Raw genomic sequence first — 18,586 nt, 5'->3', positions numbered from 1 at the left:
ACACCAAGTTATTTGCTAATATGTGTTCCTTTCCAGTTTCACAAATCCTTCTAATATACATATGAGGTGAAATCTGATAAAAGCAGGCTAGCCAGGGGCATAGTTAATGTCTAAGTAGAAGCACAAAAATTAAAAGTCAACCAAATACATTTTAATTCTGTAATTCAACACATTAAAACACTATTGGGCCCAAAATTCAACATTCAAAGTGACTTACTGACCAAAATTTATCACAGTATTCATTGCACCAAGAATGCAAATTCTTAAAAAAAAAAAACAAAAAAAAAACTTCAGTATTTTTAATAAGAGCTAGACTACTTGTCTCAAAAGTGAGCTTGTTTCACACTGAATAAAGTTCATGAAATTTACATTCCTTTGCTATCACACCTAGTTTAGGTCCTTTTTATGTCATACCCAATTTTAGTCTCTTTAATTCTCAAAATCAAATGCAGTGCTTCCATGACTCTTCTTAAAACATTTAGTTAAATGATGCCTCAACTCAAACAATGGTTTCCCACCATCTGATATCTTGACACTTAAAGAGTCATGATCAGTTTGTAATTTTCTTATTTTATGTATGCACACATATACATTAACATATGCACACATGTACACACATGTGTGCTTATATGTAAATACAAAATGTCATATTTCATAAGGTTAAGAGAGAATTAAAATTTGGAAGAAAAAAGGAAAGGAAAAATGAAGCCGAAACAGACAGACACACACACCAACCATCATGGTACAAAGAGAGAGCCAGAGGGTAAGCAATACTAAGTAGAGGAAAATTCCCTCAGGGTTAGGTAAAAAAGGGTTGGGTAAGAAAGATTTGACAGTTCCAGAGAAGCCGAGCTGGACTAACTGTTCCACATGTCAGTTGCTAAAAAATACTTCTACCTATAATAACTAGACAACCACTATGGAAAAATGAAAACAAACAGGTGGTTCTCTAAAAAGATCGACAAAATGGAGAAATGTCTGGTTAGACTGTGCAAGGGGAAAAAGACTTAAATCACAGTATTCAGAAAGACTTCTCATAAATAAAGATAATAAGGCAATAATGTTAACAATTATATGCTAATAGAAATTAAGTAACTTAAAGCACAAATTCCTTGAGACACAAACTACTGAAAATGACAAAAAAACTACATAACCTATAACAACAAAAAGACTGAATAAGCCATCAAAAACAACAAACACAGACACAGATGACTAATATTTAAAAAACTGTCAATTCCTCTCAAAGGTGGCAAAAAACTACAGACCATTCTCTCTTGTAAAAGGAATTAAACAACAAAAACCAAAAAAAAACAAAAACAAAAAAACCAACCAAACAAACAAAACACTTCTAGGGCCTCCCAGGTGGCATAGAAGATTAAGTCTCAGCACTATCAAACTACTGGCAGCTACTGAACATGAAATTTCAATCCCCCAGCCAGCGAACTAATACACATGGCACTGCAGGCCTCTCTGTCTTGCCCACTGCTGCCCTCAGCAGTGTAGTTCAGTAGTAAATATGCCTGTTCTGCTCCCCACTTTGTCTCTGGTAAATCCTCTCATCCCCTGCACCTCTGACCTATACCCCGAGTTCTTGCATGCTGAAATAAATCAAAATTAATCTTAAAAATAACCTTCTATGACATTTTGCGGGGGTTGAGTGGGGAATGGGATCAAAAATGGGGAGGGGGGGAATGCACAGGATTATGGTGATGGCACACGGGTGACTTGGTGATGGGAAACCAGCGGGGATTATAATTGAGGTGGAAAAAAATGTACAAAATGATGTAAAAATAAACTTTTGTAATATAAATATAAAAAAAACCCTTCTGTGTTGGCCCTCCCTGGTGGCGCAGTGGGTTAAAGCACAGTACTGAAAAGCTTAAGCCATTTCCTCATGACTTCGATTCCCACCTGCCCCGGAGGTGACCACATGACGGGGCAGACCTCTCCTGACCCGCCCGTTGCTCCCCTCAGCAGTGTACTTCGTCGATCTGCCTGTTCTGCTCCCCACTCTGTCTCTGGTGAAGCCTCTCACCGCTCCTGAGCCTCTGGCCTGTACCCCAGTTCTGTATGCACAAATAAATAAATCTTTAAAAAAAAAAAACACTGATTCCAAAAGATACCTGCACTACCCCATGTTTATTGCTGCCTTATTTACAATTGGAAAGACATGGAAGACATGGAAACAGCCCACATGCTCAAAAGTGGATGACGATTAAATAGATGTGGTATGGCTCTTCTCCCTGGTGGCGCAGCGGGTTAAAGCACTGCACTGAGAAGCTAAAGCCACTTCCATTCCTGCCTGCCCCGTAGGTGACCACATGGCGTGGCAGACCTCTCCTGACCCGCCCGCTGCTCCCCTTAGCAGCGTACTTTGATCTGCTTGTTCTGCTCCTCACTCTGTCCCCAGTGAAGCCTCTCACTGCTCCTGAGCCTCTGGCCTGAATCCCAGTTCTATATACACAAATAAATAAATCTTTAAAAAAAAAAAAAAGATGTGGTACATATACACAATGGAATATTACTCAGCAACCAAAAAAATAAACACATTTCCTTTTGCAGCACCATGGATGGAGCTGGAGAAGATCATGCTTAGTGAAATAAGCCAGAAAGAAAAGGAAAAATACCAGATGGTTTCACTTATAGCAGGAGTATAACGGACCATGCAAGAAAATAATAATAACGAACAGTTATATAACAGAGACATTTTATGGGGGTGGAGTGGGGAATGGGATCAAAAACAGTGTGAGGAGGGAAATGCACTGGACTATGGTGATGGCACATGGGTGATTTGGTGATGGGAAACTCTAGGGGATTACAACTGAGATGAAAAAATGCACAAAATGAAGTAAAAATAAACTACTAAGCAGTGGATGAGACAGGAGAGGTCTGCTATGCCACGTGGGTCAGCTCCCTGGCTGGGAATCAAACTCATGCTGCAGTGGCTGTGCATAGCTTCATAATGCTGTGTTTTAACCTGCTGCACCACCAGGGATAAATTACATTTTTTATAACTGCTAATATTAACAGAAATAGAGTTCTAAATAGTAGACTGCCACCAGATACAGTAAAAGTGGTCATGATACACATAGCTGCATACCTCCCAGATAAATTAAAATCTTTTCACGATAGAGCTAAATTTAAAATAAATAGGAAACAGAGTTTATTCTGGGCAGAATTTACACTTAGTGTAAAAAACAGCCTAGAAGAGTTAATATAAAATTTAGCATTAAGGTTAAGTAAAATACACTTCTGGAACTCTCAGTGCATAGTCTCTGTATCAAGAACACCTAAGAGGCTTATTATAAATGCAAGCAGGAGAAACATGTAAAACACTGGGCCCACCAATAAGCCACTATTTTTGCTGGTACAGAGGACATTATCAGATAGCTGATTCCTAACAAAAGCACATGGAGCTAATGTTTAAGAACTCTAAAAGGGGATGCTCTGGTGAAGTAGGGGTTAATTTTCAATGTTATCATCATTATAGTCTGACTGTGACCCCAGGCCTGAGTTTGAGGCTGGGCCAGGGAGCTAAGCCATATATGGTGCAACAGACCTCCCTGTCTCGCCTGCTGCTCCCCTCAGTTCTGCTCCCAACTGTCTGTGATGAATCTCCCCTACCACATACACACACCTCCCAGCACTTCTGGCTTATACCCAGTTCTTGTATGCATAATAAAAATAAATCTTTAAAAAAACCATAAGCAATATATACAGTAAGCATTAAGGATTTTTCATCTCCATCCCTTCTTCCCTCCGTCCATTTGTCCGACTGTCTGTCTGTCCGACTGTCTGTCTGTCCGTCTGACTGTCTAGGAGGGTGAATAGGTAAGGCACAGAGACTTTTTAGGACGGTGAGAATAGTCTGTAAGATATAATGCCATAATATGCTTTTCCTAATCTATAGATGTGCAATGTCAAGAGTAAAACCTAAGGTAAAGTCTGACCTTTGAATGATTATGATGTGTCAAGGCAGATTTACTACTGGTAACAAATGTCCGAGTCTGGTAAATTATACTGATAGTACGGGAGGCTATGTTATGCACTTTAGTGGAAGGGGGTAATGGCAAATCTCTATACCTTACTGTCAATTCTATCATAAAACTAAAATTATTCCAGAAAATTCTTTTTCAAAAGATGCTTTAAAGCATCACCCAATGTTTATTATACTCACGCTATACTGTTCAATGAAAATCAAAAAAATCCATTGACAGTATAATTTAAATTTTATTAAAAAAAAAAAGGTATACTGACTTCGAATGACAATGATGTGCTAGTGTTATTCACTGATTTGTAATATCCCAGTCAGGTACTGGGATGTGGCTGTGGGGAGGCTGGGTGTAGGAGTGGGGACTAATTGGGAACTCTGTTCTTTCCATTTAATTTTGCCCTGAACTAAAAATGCTCCAAAAAGTGGCATCTATTTTTAAAAAGTGTCCATAATTGCATAATAAACAAAATACAAAAAAAAACCATCAAGCAGCTGGGACAGAAACATTATGTTATAATCCATAAAATCAGGTAAAATATTTAAAGGATGAGGGAGAGGTGAAACTAGAAGAAAGTGGGCAAAAGTACAAACCTTCAGTTATAAGATCATATTAGGGATATGATGGACAACATTATGACTATAACACTGGAGTAGGATATATAAAAACGGGAGTAAACCCTAAGAGTTATCATATAAGGAGAATTTTTTTCTTTTCCTTTTCCCTTCCTTTTTACTATTATATATGAGAAAATGGATGTTAGCTAAATCTATTTTGGTGGTGAGTTCACAACATATATAAATCAAACCATTCTATACACCTTAATATATAGTCATATTACAGTCATGCTGTAACATACAAGGATGCAAACTATTTCTCAAAGATAAAGGATTTAGAAAAACAGAAAAACTGTACTACTTCAAAGAGATCTAAAAACAAGTTCATTCTTTTATTGCCTGATGATTTTTACTGCTAACTATTTGGCTATAACGTAAGATTTAGCAAGAAAAAAATTTAAACTTCTACCAAAAAAGTCTTCTTATCTACACTGATTCAGTCTTTATGCACCTTAGAGAAAAAGTATTCAGTCTTTTTTTTTTTTTTGTATTTTTACAGTGGCTAGATGAAGGATTTCCAATTCAACAAGAATCTGAAATTACAGAACAATTACACCTAATCACTCAACAATGTTAAAACATTAAACTTAAAATAACTTGGAATCAATTTACTGCTAATGCTTACTTAAAACTCCTAACATAGAAATTCCAGGAAAGTTTGGGAAATGCACACACTGAATACATAAAAACCAATTCATAGTACAACCGTACATAAAATTCTACTAATTATTTAAAATTTCACTCATCTACAACCTTCTCCCCTATTGTCATATGATTAAACTCTCAGCAACTAATATAATCAGAAAATATCAATTAGAAATGGATTAATGTTCAAAGAAGTTATCGGGTCTGGACATAAAGAAAAAAAAGACCCCACAAATTGGCCAAAAAGAGAGAGTGGCCATTCATGTGATTACGAAACAGCTTGGTCATTTAAAATTGTTAATTTTTCAAAACCACATCTTAGACACATCATTCTTCAGCCAAAATGAGTTTTTTTTTTTTTAAATTCAAATTTCTTTTCTTTGGTCTTTGAAGACTTTCACAGATTCCTTCCTCTTTCTCCTAAATACTCTCCTTTAAGATCCTTTTTAGCTCTAAGCAAAACTTTTCTACTTATTTTCTTCAAATACACTGGCACATTTCTACTTCTCAGTAACTATTATTTATCTATCTGGAATGTTTTACCATCCATCTGATAGCCAAACTCTAGGAATTCAAATCCCACCCCAAACATTACCATGAAACTTTATTGATAATCTAAATTCTTAGTAAGTCTTTGTCAAGAAACAACCTTACAAATAGTTGACATATAACTTACAAATTATGTGATAATCTCAAATTTCTTCATTTAAGTGGGAATAAATTTCAGTGTTATTTCCAGTATATATCCAGTTTCTTTTAAGGACTAATACTATTGGCTTTACTAGCACCACAATCAGAGTTCCCCTATTTTGGCAGGATGCTTTAAAATGTGATTTTTTGTTAATGATAATTTTATGACAAGAAAAGCAATACATGTATTATGGAAGTTCCCGACTTTTTTTTTTTAAAAACATCACAAATTCAACTTTTATTTGTCATTATTGAAAGTCTGATTTTTAAACAGATTCTTGAATTGGTGGTTCACATCCTTCAGCTTGTTCAACTTTAGCACCTATCTCACCACTAGTAGCTTTTCCAGAACTACTGCCTTCACCATGAAGCTCCATGAGTTTTCCCAATTCAAACTTGGGCTTCAGCATTTTTACTTTTCTAACAAAGACATCATCAAGTGGGTAGATAAACTGGCAAGCCTTTTCTATGTCTTTCCCAATTGTGTCTGGAATCAATTTATTGACCATCAAATCATTTGTCTGCACCTCTCGGGTCATGATTTCCATCACCTTTTTCCGGACTTGGCGGACGTGTCGGGGCTGTGCATAAGAGGTCTTCTGGATCTGATTGTTGTGATTTTTAGTAAAACCAACACAGAAGTGATGAAGCAAATAGCCATCTGTAGTCCTGACATTAACATGAGCTTCGATCGTGGTTTCCCATTTTTTGACCATGGAGCACATTTTATCTTGGGTAAGATCCATGCTATGGAAGTTAGTGAGACAGTTTTTGCCCTGAATATTCTCAGTAATTAGTTTGAATTTTCTAAATGCAACTTCATCATTTTGCAGGTCAGCAAGGCTCAATTCAAAAACATGCCCTTTGAGGCCATCGGATGTGATTTTGGTTCCTTGAGTTCTCGTGACTAATATTTTCCCAATATTTCTTATATTGAACATTGCCTGTGCTTTCACATTGTACCAGTCTTTCTCAGAAAATGGGTCAACCACTTTCTTCTTGGTTCCCTTTTTGCCACCTTTCATAAGGCAGTTGTTTTTGCTGACCACCATAGTGCCAATCAGAGAGCCAAAAGGAGAAGTTCCCAACTTTAAAACATCACATAACATACCAAAAAACGATATTTGTGCCCTCCAAAGTAGGAGAGAGGGCCTTCCATAGTGGTGCAAGGAGTTAAAGCACTATGAAGCTATCTATAGCCACTGTAGCAGGAGTTCAATCTCCAGCCAGGAAGGTGACCCACATGGTGTGGGAGGCCTCCCTTGTCCCACCTGCTGGTCCCCTCAGCAGGTCCACTTTCAGTCAATCTGCCTGTTCTGTTCCCACTGTCTCTAGTGAATCCTCTCACTCCTCTACACTTCTGGCCTGTACCCCAGCTCCTGTATGCATAAATAAACACATCTTAAAAAAAAAAGTCCGAGGGACTCTATGTCTAGGTTTACCTGCAGCTGTGTAGAAGCTACCAATGGGGAAAGCTCTGCATGGACATCAAAAGTCAAACGCCAACAGTAATGGAATGAAATGTAGCAATTCTTCATGCTTGTGTTTAGCTTTCCTTTATAATACTTACTTAACATCTTCTTGATTTGCTATTCGGTTTTCATATAATATATAAAACTCCACTCACCTTATCTTCCTAACAGGGAATTCAACTGCATGCATTTTCATGTGCCAACAATCTCAGCCAAAATAATGTTAACTTAAAATTAACTTAAAATTACTATCTTTAAATCTAATCTACTGTAAGCATCAATCCGTTTTCTCCTGACATCTACAGATTTCTAGCAAAATAAATCATAGTATAACATGCCAGTGTAACTTATTTCATATATGATTTTTAACAAAATGTCAGCTAATTTCTATTTAATTCAAGATACTAAGTTAACTATTTTCTACGAATAACTATTCTGCTTAAGAGCAAAGTAAGGCTTGACGACTTCAACATCATCTGTTACTAACATTTTGTCTCCAGGTCCATTAAAATGTCACTCAGTTCCCTTGTAGTTTTTCATTATTGAGATAACATTGATTTATAACACTGTGTATGATTCAGGGGAATTGGTTCAGTTGTCCTCAGATATATATCAACAAGCCACACCCATGACCAGAGTACCCATATCCCCTCATTATATATCACTGAGCCCCTGCTTTGCTTTGACCCCATCTCTCACTCTAATAGCCTCAATTCTTCAGTTACATGCCTAGGTTTGTTTTTGTTTAATTTTATCAGTTCCTTTGTTTTATTTCCTTATATTACACATGAGTAAAGTCAAATTTGTCTTTCTCCTGTTGACTGACTTCACTTAGCATAAATGTCAGAGCCATCCATGTTGTCACATAACAGTTGAATAGTATTCAGTTGAATAATGTTCCACTGTGTACAAATACCACATTTTCCTAATCTATTGCTGTCCTTAGATATTTAATCGTTTCTATAACTCGGTTATTGTAAATATAGTTGCAATAAACAAAGTAGTGAAAACACTAATTCCATTTTTAATATATTTTTTAAAGATTTATTTATTTATGCATATAGAAATGGGGTACAGGCTAGAGTGAGAAGACAGAGTGGGGAGCAGAACACACACACTGATGAAGTATACTGCTGAGGGGAGCAGTGGGCGGGTCAGGAGAGGTCTGCTATGCCATGTGTTGCTTGCCTCCCTGGTTGGGGATAGAAACGGCGGTGGCTAGCTTCATAGTGCTGTGCTTTTAAACTGTTGCACCACAAGGGAGGACCCCGCATTTTTTTTTTTTTTATTAAAAAGTTTATTTTTACATCATTTTTCACATTTTTTTTTTTTCATCTCAATTGTAATCCCCACGGGTTTCCCATCACCAAATCACCCCTGTGCCACCACCATAGTCCCGTGCATTTCCCTCCCTTCCCCCCTCCCCCGTTTTTGATCCCATTCCCCACTCCACCCCCACAGAATGTCTCTGGTCTATGGTTGTTCATTATTTTTGTTATTTTCTCGCCTGGTCCATTATACTCCTGCTATGAGTGAAACCATCCGGTATTTTTCTTTCTCTTTCTGGCTTATCTCACTCAGCATGATCTTTTCCAGCTCCATCCAAGTTGCTGCAAAAGACATGTGTTTCTCTTTTTTGGTTGCTGAGTAATATTCCATTGTATATATGTACCACCTCTTTCTAATCCAGTCATCTACTTTTGGGCATTTGGGCTGCTTCCATGTTTTTCCAATTGTAAATAAAGCAGCAATAAACATGGGGGTACAAGTATCTTTTTCAATCAGTGTTTTTGTGTCTTTTGGGTAGATACCTAGGAGTGGGATTGCTGGGTCATAGGGAAGCTCCATGTTTAGCAGTTTGAGGAACCTCCAAACAGTTTTCCATAGTGGTTGTACTAGTTTGCATTCCCACCAGCAATGCAGGAGAGTTCCTTTTTCTCCACATCCTCGCCAACATTTGTTGTTGCTAGTTGTTTGAAGATGTGCCATTCTCACTGGGGTGAGGTGGTATCTCATTGTGGTTTTAATTTACATCTCCCTTATTACGAGTGATGTTGAACATTTTTTCATATGCCTGTTGGCCATCTGCATTTCCTCTTTGGAGAAGTGTCTTTTTAGTTCTACTGCCCATTTTTTGATGGGGTTGTTTACTTCATTTTTGTTGAGTTTCATCAGTTCTCCGTATATTTTTGTGATCAGTCCTTTATCGCTACTTTTGTGTGAGAAAATGTTTTCCCAATTAGTGATCTTTCTGTTTGTTTTTAGTAATGTCTCTTTTGCTGTACAGAAGCTCTTTAACTTGATATAGTCCCATCTATTTATCTTTGCCTTTACTATTGTGGCGTTGGACCCCGCATTTTTAATATTTTGAGAAAACTCCTTACTGTTCTCCACAGAGGCTAGATCAATTTGTATTTCCACAGTGTATGATGGTTCCTTTTTCTCCACATCTTCACCAGCACTTGTTTTGTTTGGAAGATGGTTAATTCTCACAGGAGTTAGGTGGTTTTAACTGACATTTCCTTGATTATGAAAAATCATTTCCGACATGATTTTTTCATGTAGGTCACTAGCATGTCTTCTTTGGAGAAGTGTCGAGTTCTTCTGTCCATTTTTTGATTGGACTTTTTTCTTTCTATTGAGTTCTGTAGACTATATGTAGATCTCAGATATTAGCCCCTTGTTGGATATACGATTCATGTGCAAATATTTTCTCCCTTTGTGCTTTCAAAAAATTCTAAGTAGAATCCGTAACTTTCTAAATCTTAAAGTGACCCTTTCAACTATTCTCACTAAGAATGTTTCCTGTGGGGCTCTCCTTGGTGGCGCAACGGGTAAGAGTGCAGCACTATGAAGCTAGCTGTACCGGCTTCAGCATGAGGTCAATCACTGACCAGAGAGGTGAGCCACTTTGCATGGCAGACTTCTGACTTGCCTGCTGCCCTCCTCAGCAGTGTACTTGTCAATCTGCCTGTTCTGCTCCCAACTGTCTCTGGTGAATCCCCTCTCTGCCCTGTACCCCAGTTCTGTGCATATAAATAAGTAAATCTTAAAAAAAGAAAAAAAAAAGAATGCTTCTTGTTACCAGGAGGCAATAGACTCTTTTAAAATATGTTTATCTGACTGCTAATTTAAAAGCAGACATTACCTGATATTAAGAAGCTGAATATTTATACTTGCTGGCAGAAATCCAAAATGGACAAGCCCTGGGACGGTAAATTCGACCACCTCTTACAAAAGCACTCATATATTTACTTTTTGACCCACTCCTAGGAATTTATCCTAAAGATACACTTCCACAAAGACAGACTGTCTTTAAGGTTATTCCCTTTAGCATTATTCCTAAGAGCAAAATATAAAACTAAACCTCAAGTGCAAGGAGAGACTAATTGAATAAACTCGGGCATATACACACAGAGTGTACTACCAGATCATGAGAAGAAATTAAAAAAAAAAATTCTCATCAGATGTAGAGTAACTTCCAAGATCTATTCAAAGTCCAAGGGAGTATATCCACCTTCTGAATAAAAAGGTAGATAACAAAAAAAATGGATAAAGTAGAAACTAATGAAAATTAACCATACTGGGTGCATGGATAGAAGGAATAGAAAGAATTAAGAATGGGAGTAGGCGTCTGAAAAGTGTAAGTTTTTCTATACACCTGCTTCTTGAACAATATAAAATTTGAAAGAAAAATTAATACAGTAAACCCTACAACTCAACAGCAACAAAAAATACTTTAATTAAAAAACGGGCGGGCCCTCCCTGGTGGCGCAGCGGGTTAAAGCACTGCACTGAGAAACTAAAGCCACTTCCGCATGAGTTCGATCCCCGCCTGCCCTGGAGATGACCACATGGCGTGGCAGACCTCTCCTGACCCGCCCGCTGCTCCCCTCAGCAGTGTACTTCATCGATCTGCCTGTTCTGCTTCCGGCTCTGTCTCTGGTGAATCCTCTCACCCTCCGTATCTCTGGCCTGTACCCCAGTTCTGTATGAATAAATAAATAAATCTTTAAAAAAAAAAAAAAAGAAAAAACGGGCAAAGGACTTGGATAGGAATTTCTTCAAAGAAGATACATTTAACAAGCATATGAAAAGATAATAAATATATATCACTAATGATCAGGGAAATACAAATCAAAACCACAATGAGGTAGCACTTCATACCCATTTTGTTGATCATTATGAGAAATGTGGAGAAACTGGGATCCTTATACAATATTGATGATAATGTACAATGATGTAGCTGCTATAACAACATCAAGGTTCAGGGCCCTCCCTGGTAGTGCAGCGGGTTAAAGCACAGCACTAAGAAGCTAAAGCTACTTTGGTGCATGAGTTTGATGACCCACATGGCACGGTAAACCTCTCCTGACCTACCCACTGCTCCCCTCAGCAGTGTACTTCCTCAGTCAGCCTGTTCTGCTCCCCACTCTGTCTCTGGTGAATCCTCTCATCACCCCTGCACCTCTGGCCTGTACCCCAGTTCTGTATTTATTTATAAATAAATAAATCTTTAAAAAAAAAAATTGAGGTTCCTAAACAAGAGTGGAATTTCTACCATATGATCCAGCAACCGCATTTCTGAGTATTTATCTAAAAGAATTAAAAACATGATCTAAAAGGGCCTCCCTGGTGGCACAGGGATTAAGTACCAGTGTTTTTTTAAGGTACTGCCAGCCACAGCACTACAAAGCTAACCCGTATGATGCAGCAGATCTCTCCTGTTTCACTTTACTTCTCCCTCAGCAATGTATTTCAGTTGATCTGCCTATTCTGCTCCCCACTCTTGAATCTTTAAGGTGAATCCCCTTGTCCCCATGCTGGGGGCCTACAACCCAGAATGTATAAATAAGTTTTTAAAAAATCTTAAACAAACAAACAAACAAAAGGGATACTAGTATGGTGGTTTTCACAGTAGGGTGATAAAATACTGGATTGTTGAAAAAGTCATGATGTATTTTTTCTATGTTTTTGCTGCAAAAATGAATCACAACTTTTCTGACAACCCAGTAAGTTGATCAATGTTAAGGGTAAAAACAAGGTTCATATTATAAAAAAAGGATGGTACAATATGGAATGGAGGAAGTTTAGGAAAACTCTATGGTGTTGGATTTTAAATTGTAGGTATCAGTATGAGCTCATGCTTTAAATATATATGTATGTTTTCTAACTATACATTAGAGGGACTGAAGAAATTATATCGTAATGTCAATGTAAACACAATGCTCAGCTCTTGGTTAAAATACAATACTAAAATGGAAGTAGAGGCCTTGTACTCAGTTTCCCTTTGGTGCTTTAAGCTTTAAAAACACTTAACAATTGATTCTGAAGAAAACAGTTACCATACATGGCAGGGATTTTGTGCTCAGTAGTCCAGTAACATCCCCTTCGCCTCCCCAGGTAGACTACAGACTGTGTCAAAGGTGTGGAATCTCTCATTTGTACCGATTTGTCACAAATATACCAAGTCAAGAATTCCAGATAAAGTGTCTCAGCCTTCATCTGCAGATTATGAAAAATGTGGTGGGGCACCGTAGTACTCTCATAAGCTGCATACTGTTTCCAGAATAAAAAGTACAGAAAGATATCCACATTGGGAAAAATATTTAATAAAGATGCTTGGGTTAGAAACCTTCACATACTCCTCAATTTTATAATAACAACACTTCAGTGAATGCAAAACTGAAAGCAGTTAAACATTTGATAAGAATCAAGCCTCTGAAGTTGCCACAGGACTTTAGCGGAGGAGGACATGGTCAACACGTGTCTCAGGAGCCCTGAAGAGTAGTAGCAGGGTGGAGCCCTAAGCCCTCTCGACCACAAGGCAATAAAGTCTTAATGTCAGAGTAGTTTCAGATTAAAAACTGTAAATCATTTTTATTTAAATCTGAGAAAGCTTTCATTATGGTATATTTTAAATAGTAAGAATAAATGGCAATAAGAGTTCTTTTGAAGAAACGATCTAATGGAAGCACGAGGCACACAAAAACTCATTCAGAGACATACATCAAAATGAGACCAGTTATTTCAAAAGGACACCAAAGTTAGCATGCTCACTTGGAACAACTAAGTCTCAAAAGGAATAAAGACCAACTAATGGATTAAAATGCACAGAACAAAGAATTCATGAGTAATTTTATTTTTAATAGAGGCAGAGAACAGGGTCTTCCTTACAACAGAATTCCAGCTAATACAAATGGAAGGAATGACAGAATGAAAAATTTCAACACTGGGGCCTCCCTGTTGCAAGAGGTTAAATCTTAGCACTATTAAGCTATAGCAAGTCACTGAGGCTAGAGTCGAAATCACATGGTGCAGCAGACATCTCCTGCCTCATCCACTAATCCACTCAGTGCATTTCAATCTGCCTGTTTTGCTCCCCATTTTGTCTCTGATGAATCCTCTCACACACACCCAACCCACATCTCTGGCAGACACACCAGCTCTTGAATGCATAAATAAATCTTTAAAAAAAGAAAAATTTCAACACCTAATAAAAGCCAAAGTGGATGTTAAAACAGTTAAGCAAGAGTTACTGGATAACAAGTTATTCCTGGGACCCTCCCTGGTGGTACAACTATGAAGCTAGCCACCACCACTTCAGTACAAGTTTGCTCCCTAGCCAGGGAGGAGACCCACATGGCCCAGAAGATCTCTCCTGTCTCATCTGCTGCTCCCCTCAGCAGTGTACTTCATCAGTTGCCTCTCCTGTTCCCCACTGTCTTTAAATGTTCTCACTGCCCCTGCACCTCCTGTCTTTACCCCAGTTCTGTATGCATAAATAAATTAAATCTTTAAAAAGTTATTCTTAAATGATCACCTTAAAGTTTCCTTATTATTTGCAAAAAGGACAAAGATACTTTATGATGGAGAGAGTGGTCAACTGTAACCAAAGATCAAATTTAGTATAACCAATAGGATGACTAATGGCAGAATGTCATAATGTCTGCAAGTAGCTCAAAAAAGGGTGTTATGTTGGTCTGTCAGTCTGTTTCTCTTTGGGTGTGTGTCCATATAAAAAAATAAAAGCAAAGATTAGAGAATATAAATTGGTGAATCTAAGAAAAAGATGTGCCTGTTAAAGACAAAAAGTTTCCCAAGTTTTCTAGGTCTGAAATGTCTCAAAGAGTTAAGATCACTTATAAAGGAGGGGTGAAGAGGGGATGGTGGTAGTATAAACATCCCCATTATGATCAACCAATAATATTTTCCAATAAAAAGAAAATTAAATAATGTAAGAATAAGGGATCTACCTCTTCTACTATTGGTGAGAATGTAGACTGGTCTAGGCCCTATGGAAAAAAATATGGAAGTTTCTCAAACTATTAAAAATATATCACCCATGTGACCCAAAGAGAAACAGGCTGACAGACCAACATGACACACTTTTTTGAGCTACTTGCAGACATTATGACATTCCGCTTTAGTCATCCTATTCATTGGTTATACTAAATTTGATCTTTGGTTACAGATGGCCACTCCTCTCCATCAATTTTACGCCAAGGTATCTACCTGAAGAATGCAAAACTGCTGGGAAAGACTGCATGTAACAAAAATGTGGGCAGATAAGCACTTAATGGAAATTTGTATAACATTGTTTAGGAGTATTTAAAATGTTATAAAACTTATACATGACCCATTACATTAGTTTCAGAATCCATAACTCTATGAGTTTTTTGTGAAATAAAAATCTTAAGTTTAAAGTAACAATGGCACTAAACTGCTGCTATCCTTCAAAACTGCTAAGTAAGGCTTTTGGTATTTTTGTCAATATTAATCTAAATACCAAACTACTAATGACAGTTACAGCTTTCTATGACCAGAATTGATTACAAACTTTAAGACTCATTTTCTTGATATGGAAAATTAGGATTAAAACCAAATAATCTTGGGGCCTCCCTGGTGGTACAGGAGTTAAAGTCTCAGAGCTCTCAAGCTATAGCTAGGCACTATGGGCTGAGTTCAGTCTCTGATCAGGGAGCTGACCCACATGGCACAGCAGACCTCTCTTGTCTTGCCCCGCTGCTGCAGCAGTTTATTTCAGTAGATCTGCCTGTTCTCCTCACTCTATTTCTGGTGAATCCTCTCACTCCCTGCACCTCTGGCCTGTACCCCAGGTCTTGTATGTATAAACAAGTACAATAAATCTTTAAAAACAAAAACTAAAAACACCAAATAATCTTTAAGATACCTTTGAGCATGTAAACAAAAGCCAACAGGGCATTCACATTCACGAAGCTTACAGAGAAGTTGGGGAAACAAACCCACTAAAAGTAACCAGAGGTTAACATCACAACTGTGATGAAATAAAGAATTAAAAGAATATATAATGGGGGTCTCCCTGGTGGCCTAAGGGTTATGTCTCAGCACTATCAATGCTATGGGCTGAGCTCGATCTGAAGCCAGGGAGCCAACCCACAAAGACCGCCGCAGACCTCTCCTGTCTTGCCTCCTGCTCCCCTCAGCACTGTATTTCAGTAGAGCCACATGTTCTGCTCCCTACACTGTCTCTGGTGAATCCTCTCAACTTCCCCCACCCCCACCTCCACCTCGACCCCTCTGGCCTACACCCCTAATGTTGTACACAAAATTTAAAAATCATTTTAAAAAAAAGAAAAATATATATAATATTGGAATTCCCCTTAAGAGGAACAAATGTATAACAAAGAACTGAGAGAATGGGTACACACAGAGTATATGGAATGAAATCTATCTACGCAAAAATAAACATGGCATGTTCAAGGAACTGACAGAAGGCCAGAATGACTGAATATACAAAATTACTTAAAGTAGTTTTCAGCACACAGCAAAATTTCTAATGTACAAAAGTATATATAAGCTATTCCAAAGACAGTCTAAGGACTATATTCAAAGGAGCTTCAAAACTTCAGAATAATTCCTCTTAATGCTAAAAAAAAAAAAAATGCTGTGAAACAAGAGCAGCATTCCTCCTGCCCACCTGGTGGTGCCTTTTTCTTTCTCCCTTTCCTAACAAACCTATCCTTTTAATATGTAAAAAAGAAAGAAAAGCTGTCCTAAATCCCTTGCCAAAAAAAAAAAAAAAAAAAATCAAACTAACTCTCACTGATTCCCTTTTTTCAATTTACTACTTTTAAATGCATAATAAAAATCTTACTCCTACTTTAGATCATTTAAAGAAAACAACTATAAGAATAAACAATGCTTATACCCTCATCTTGCCACTAACCTGACATGTAACCGAACTTGGTAAATTGTACTCGGTAACTTTTGTCATCTGTAAATAAGGGAATTCTAGATTTTCTTTTAACATCCTACTAACTTGGGCCCTCCTTATTGGTGCAACGGGTTAAAGTGCAGCACTAGGAAGCTAGCCACAGCCCTCGGAAGCTAGTCAGAGCCCACAACCTTTCTCACGAGTGAGATCGATCCCCAGCCAGGGAGCTGACCCACATGGTATACAGGAGACTGCTCCTGTCTTGCCCACTGCTCCCCTCAGCAGTGCACTTTAGCAATGCACCTGCTCTGCTCCCTGCTCTATCTCTGGTGAATCTCCCCACCCCGACCCCTGCACTTCTGGCCTGTCCCCCAATTCTTGTATACACAAGTAAGTCTTTAAAAAAAAAATCTATAAATATTTTCCTTAGTAGTTCTGTATTCATGACTTGTATCTGAAAATAAATATAACAACCATCAACTAGGGGACACATCTTGGTGTTCTTTTCCTTCCAAAGAGAACAATTTGTAGGCTTTAATTAGATTTTGAAAACTGAACTATTATAGGGGCAATTTAAATATTCAATAAACACTTGCAACATTGTAAACATTTACTAGCAACTACAAGGAGATCTAAGAGCAAAGGAACAAAATCATTTCCTAAAAACACAGCTACCAAATTGCTCAAGATAGAATCATCAACATTGTTTCTTCTCTTACTGCCCATCAAGCCTGACTCTCTGAAAGGTCTCTGGATCATGCCCTGTATCACTAACACTCTTTCAGAGCACCGCTTCAAGACATCAACATCTTTTATCTGGGCTACTGTTACTAGTTTCCTAACTGGAATTTCTGCAATCTTTCTCATTCCAGCTGTGATAACCAAAAATTTATCTATCATTACTAAGTGTTTCCTGGGGTGGAGGGGAGATTCCAGAGATGAGCTGGGTGAGAATTACTACAAGTTGGTCCCTTAACAAGAACAGCACTTATTTTGTGAGGCACAAGCTCATGCAATTAAACACAAAACCTAAAACTAAAACACAAGGCTGAAACTTACAACCTTGACCTTAAGAACATAGGCTTAAACTAAGTAAAATGGCTAACACACTACTCTTAAAATCCCTATGAACATGTGGCCCCCTAAATCTTTCTTTCAACAAGTCAGAATTTTGAAAAATCCCCTACCATCTGTCAAAGTTTTGCCATATTATTTATACATTTAAACTTTCTGTTACTAGAAAATTGTGGCAATTAATAACACCTTCTGAGTTTAAACCAGTCTCTTTGCCAGGCAAACATTGCCCGGCAATATCAACATGATGATATTGCTGCAAAATACACAGGATAGTAGTCTTATAAATATCTCCCCAAAAATCCCCACCGAAAAACATTTAAATTCGTATTGTCGAAAAACTGGTAAAATGAAACATACACACATCCTATAATAGTTCTGAACTTAACAGTCAAAAAAAGAATTATACAAGCTAACGCAAAAGCTGTCAGAGGAGGATAAGAAGAAGCTGATGTCTTAAAAAACCTGGTCGGTAAAACTCTAAAACCCAGGCCTCGCAGTACGGTAATGCCAGAGGAGAGAGCCCACCTCCCACAGCCGTGCGACGGTGGACATCTGCCCTGACGGTTACCTTCAGTCTTTTGATCATTTCATCCGTTGTGATTTTGTCGGTGATCTCCTTTACCCCCGGCGGGTAAGCGATCTTCCCGTCAGCACTCACGACGCCACAGAGGGCAGTGGCAGGCTTGGACTGCGCCGTGGAGAAGTCCATCCTGGGGGACAACTTTTCTTTCACAGTCCTCTACCGGCCTCTACCGGTCAGAAAACAAAAGTTCAGCGGGAAAGGGGCGACTTTGTAACCTCTTTTTTCATTTCAAAAATCTCTAATCTGCAAAGGGCCGCAAGTCCCGGGAGGCCGAGCACTCGGCGCCCCCCACCCCCCAGCGGCTCGCCCCC

General features: G+C 38.2%; 2 protein-coding genes across 4 annotated transcripts in view; both read right to left on the bottom strand.

The window, feature by feature from the left end:
* The window catches only part of PDS5A (PDS5 cohesin associated factor A), a 92,098-nt gene that overhangs the window by 72,461 nt on the left and 1,051 nt on the right, over positions 1–18,586 (bottom strand). For 2 of the 3 annotated variants that reach the window (XM_012724210.1, XM_004681337.2), the window contains exon 2: positions 18,261–18,441. In XM_012724210.1, coding sequence (XP_012579664.1) covers positions 18,261–18,401 — 141 coding nt within the window. In that variant the 5' untranslated portion in view covers positions 18,402–18,441. Of the gene's footprint in view, positions 1–18,260; positions 18,442–18,586 lie in introns of those variants that run through there. The other variant, XM_012724212.1, reaches the window with a different exon arrangement.
* On the bottom strand, positions 6,211–6,996 carry LOC101619755 (40S ribosomal protein S3a-like). The gene has a single exon (XM_012724214.1). It carries the CDS (start codon positions 6,994–6,996, stop codon positions 6,211–6,213), a length of 786 nt encoding a protein of 261 aa, XP_012579668.1.

The sequence above is a fragment of the Condylura cristata genome, unplaced genomic scaffold (genome assembly GCF_000260355.1).
Source record: "Condylura cristata isolate star-nosed mole 26May11 unplaced genomic scaffold, ConCri1.0 scaffold00012, whole genome shotgun sequence".
NCBI lineage: Eukaryota > Metazoa > Chordata > Mammalia > Eulipotyphla > Talpidae > Condylura > Condylura cristata.
This window is presented reverse-complemented; position numbering and strand designations above follow the sequence as displayed.

Coding starts and splice junctions, on each gene's coding strand:
- LOC101619755 (XM_012724214.1), bottom strand. CDS start 6,996: ATGGTGGTCAGCAAAAACAACTGCCTTATGAAAGGTGGCAAAAAGGGA.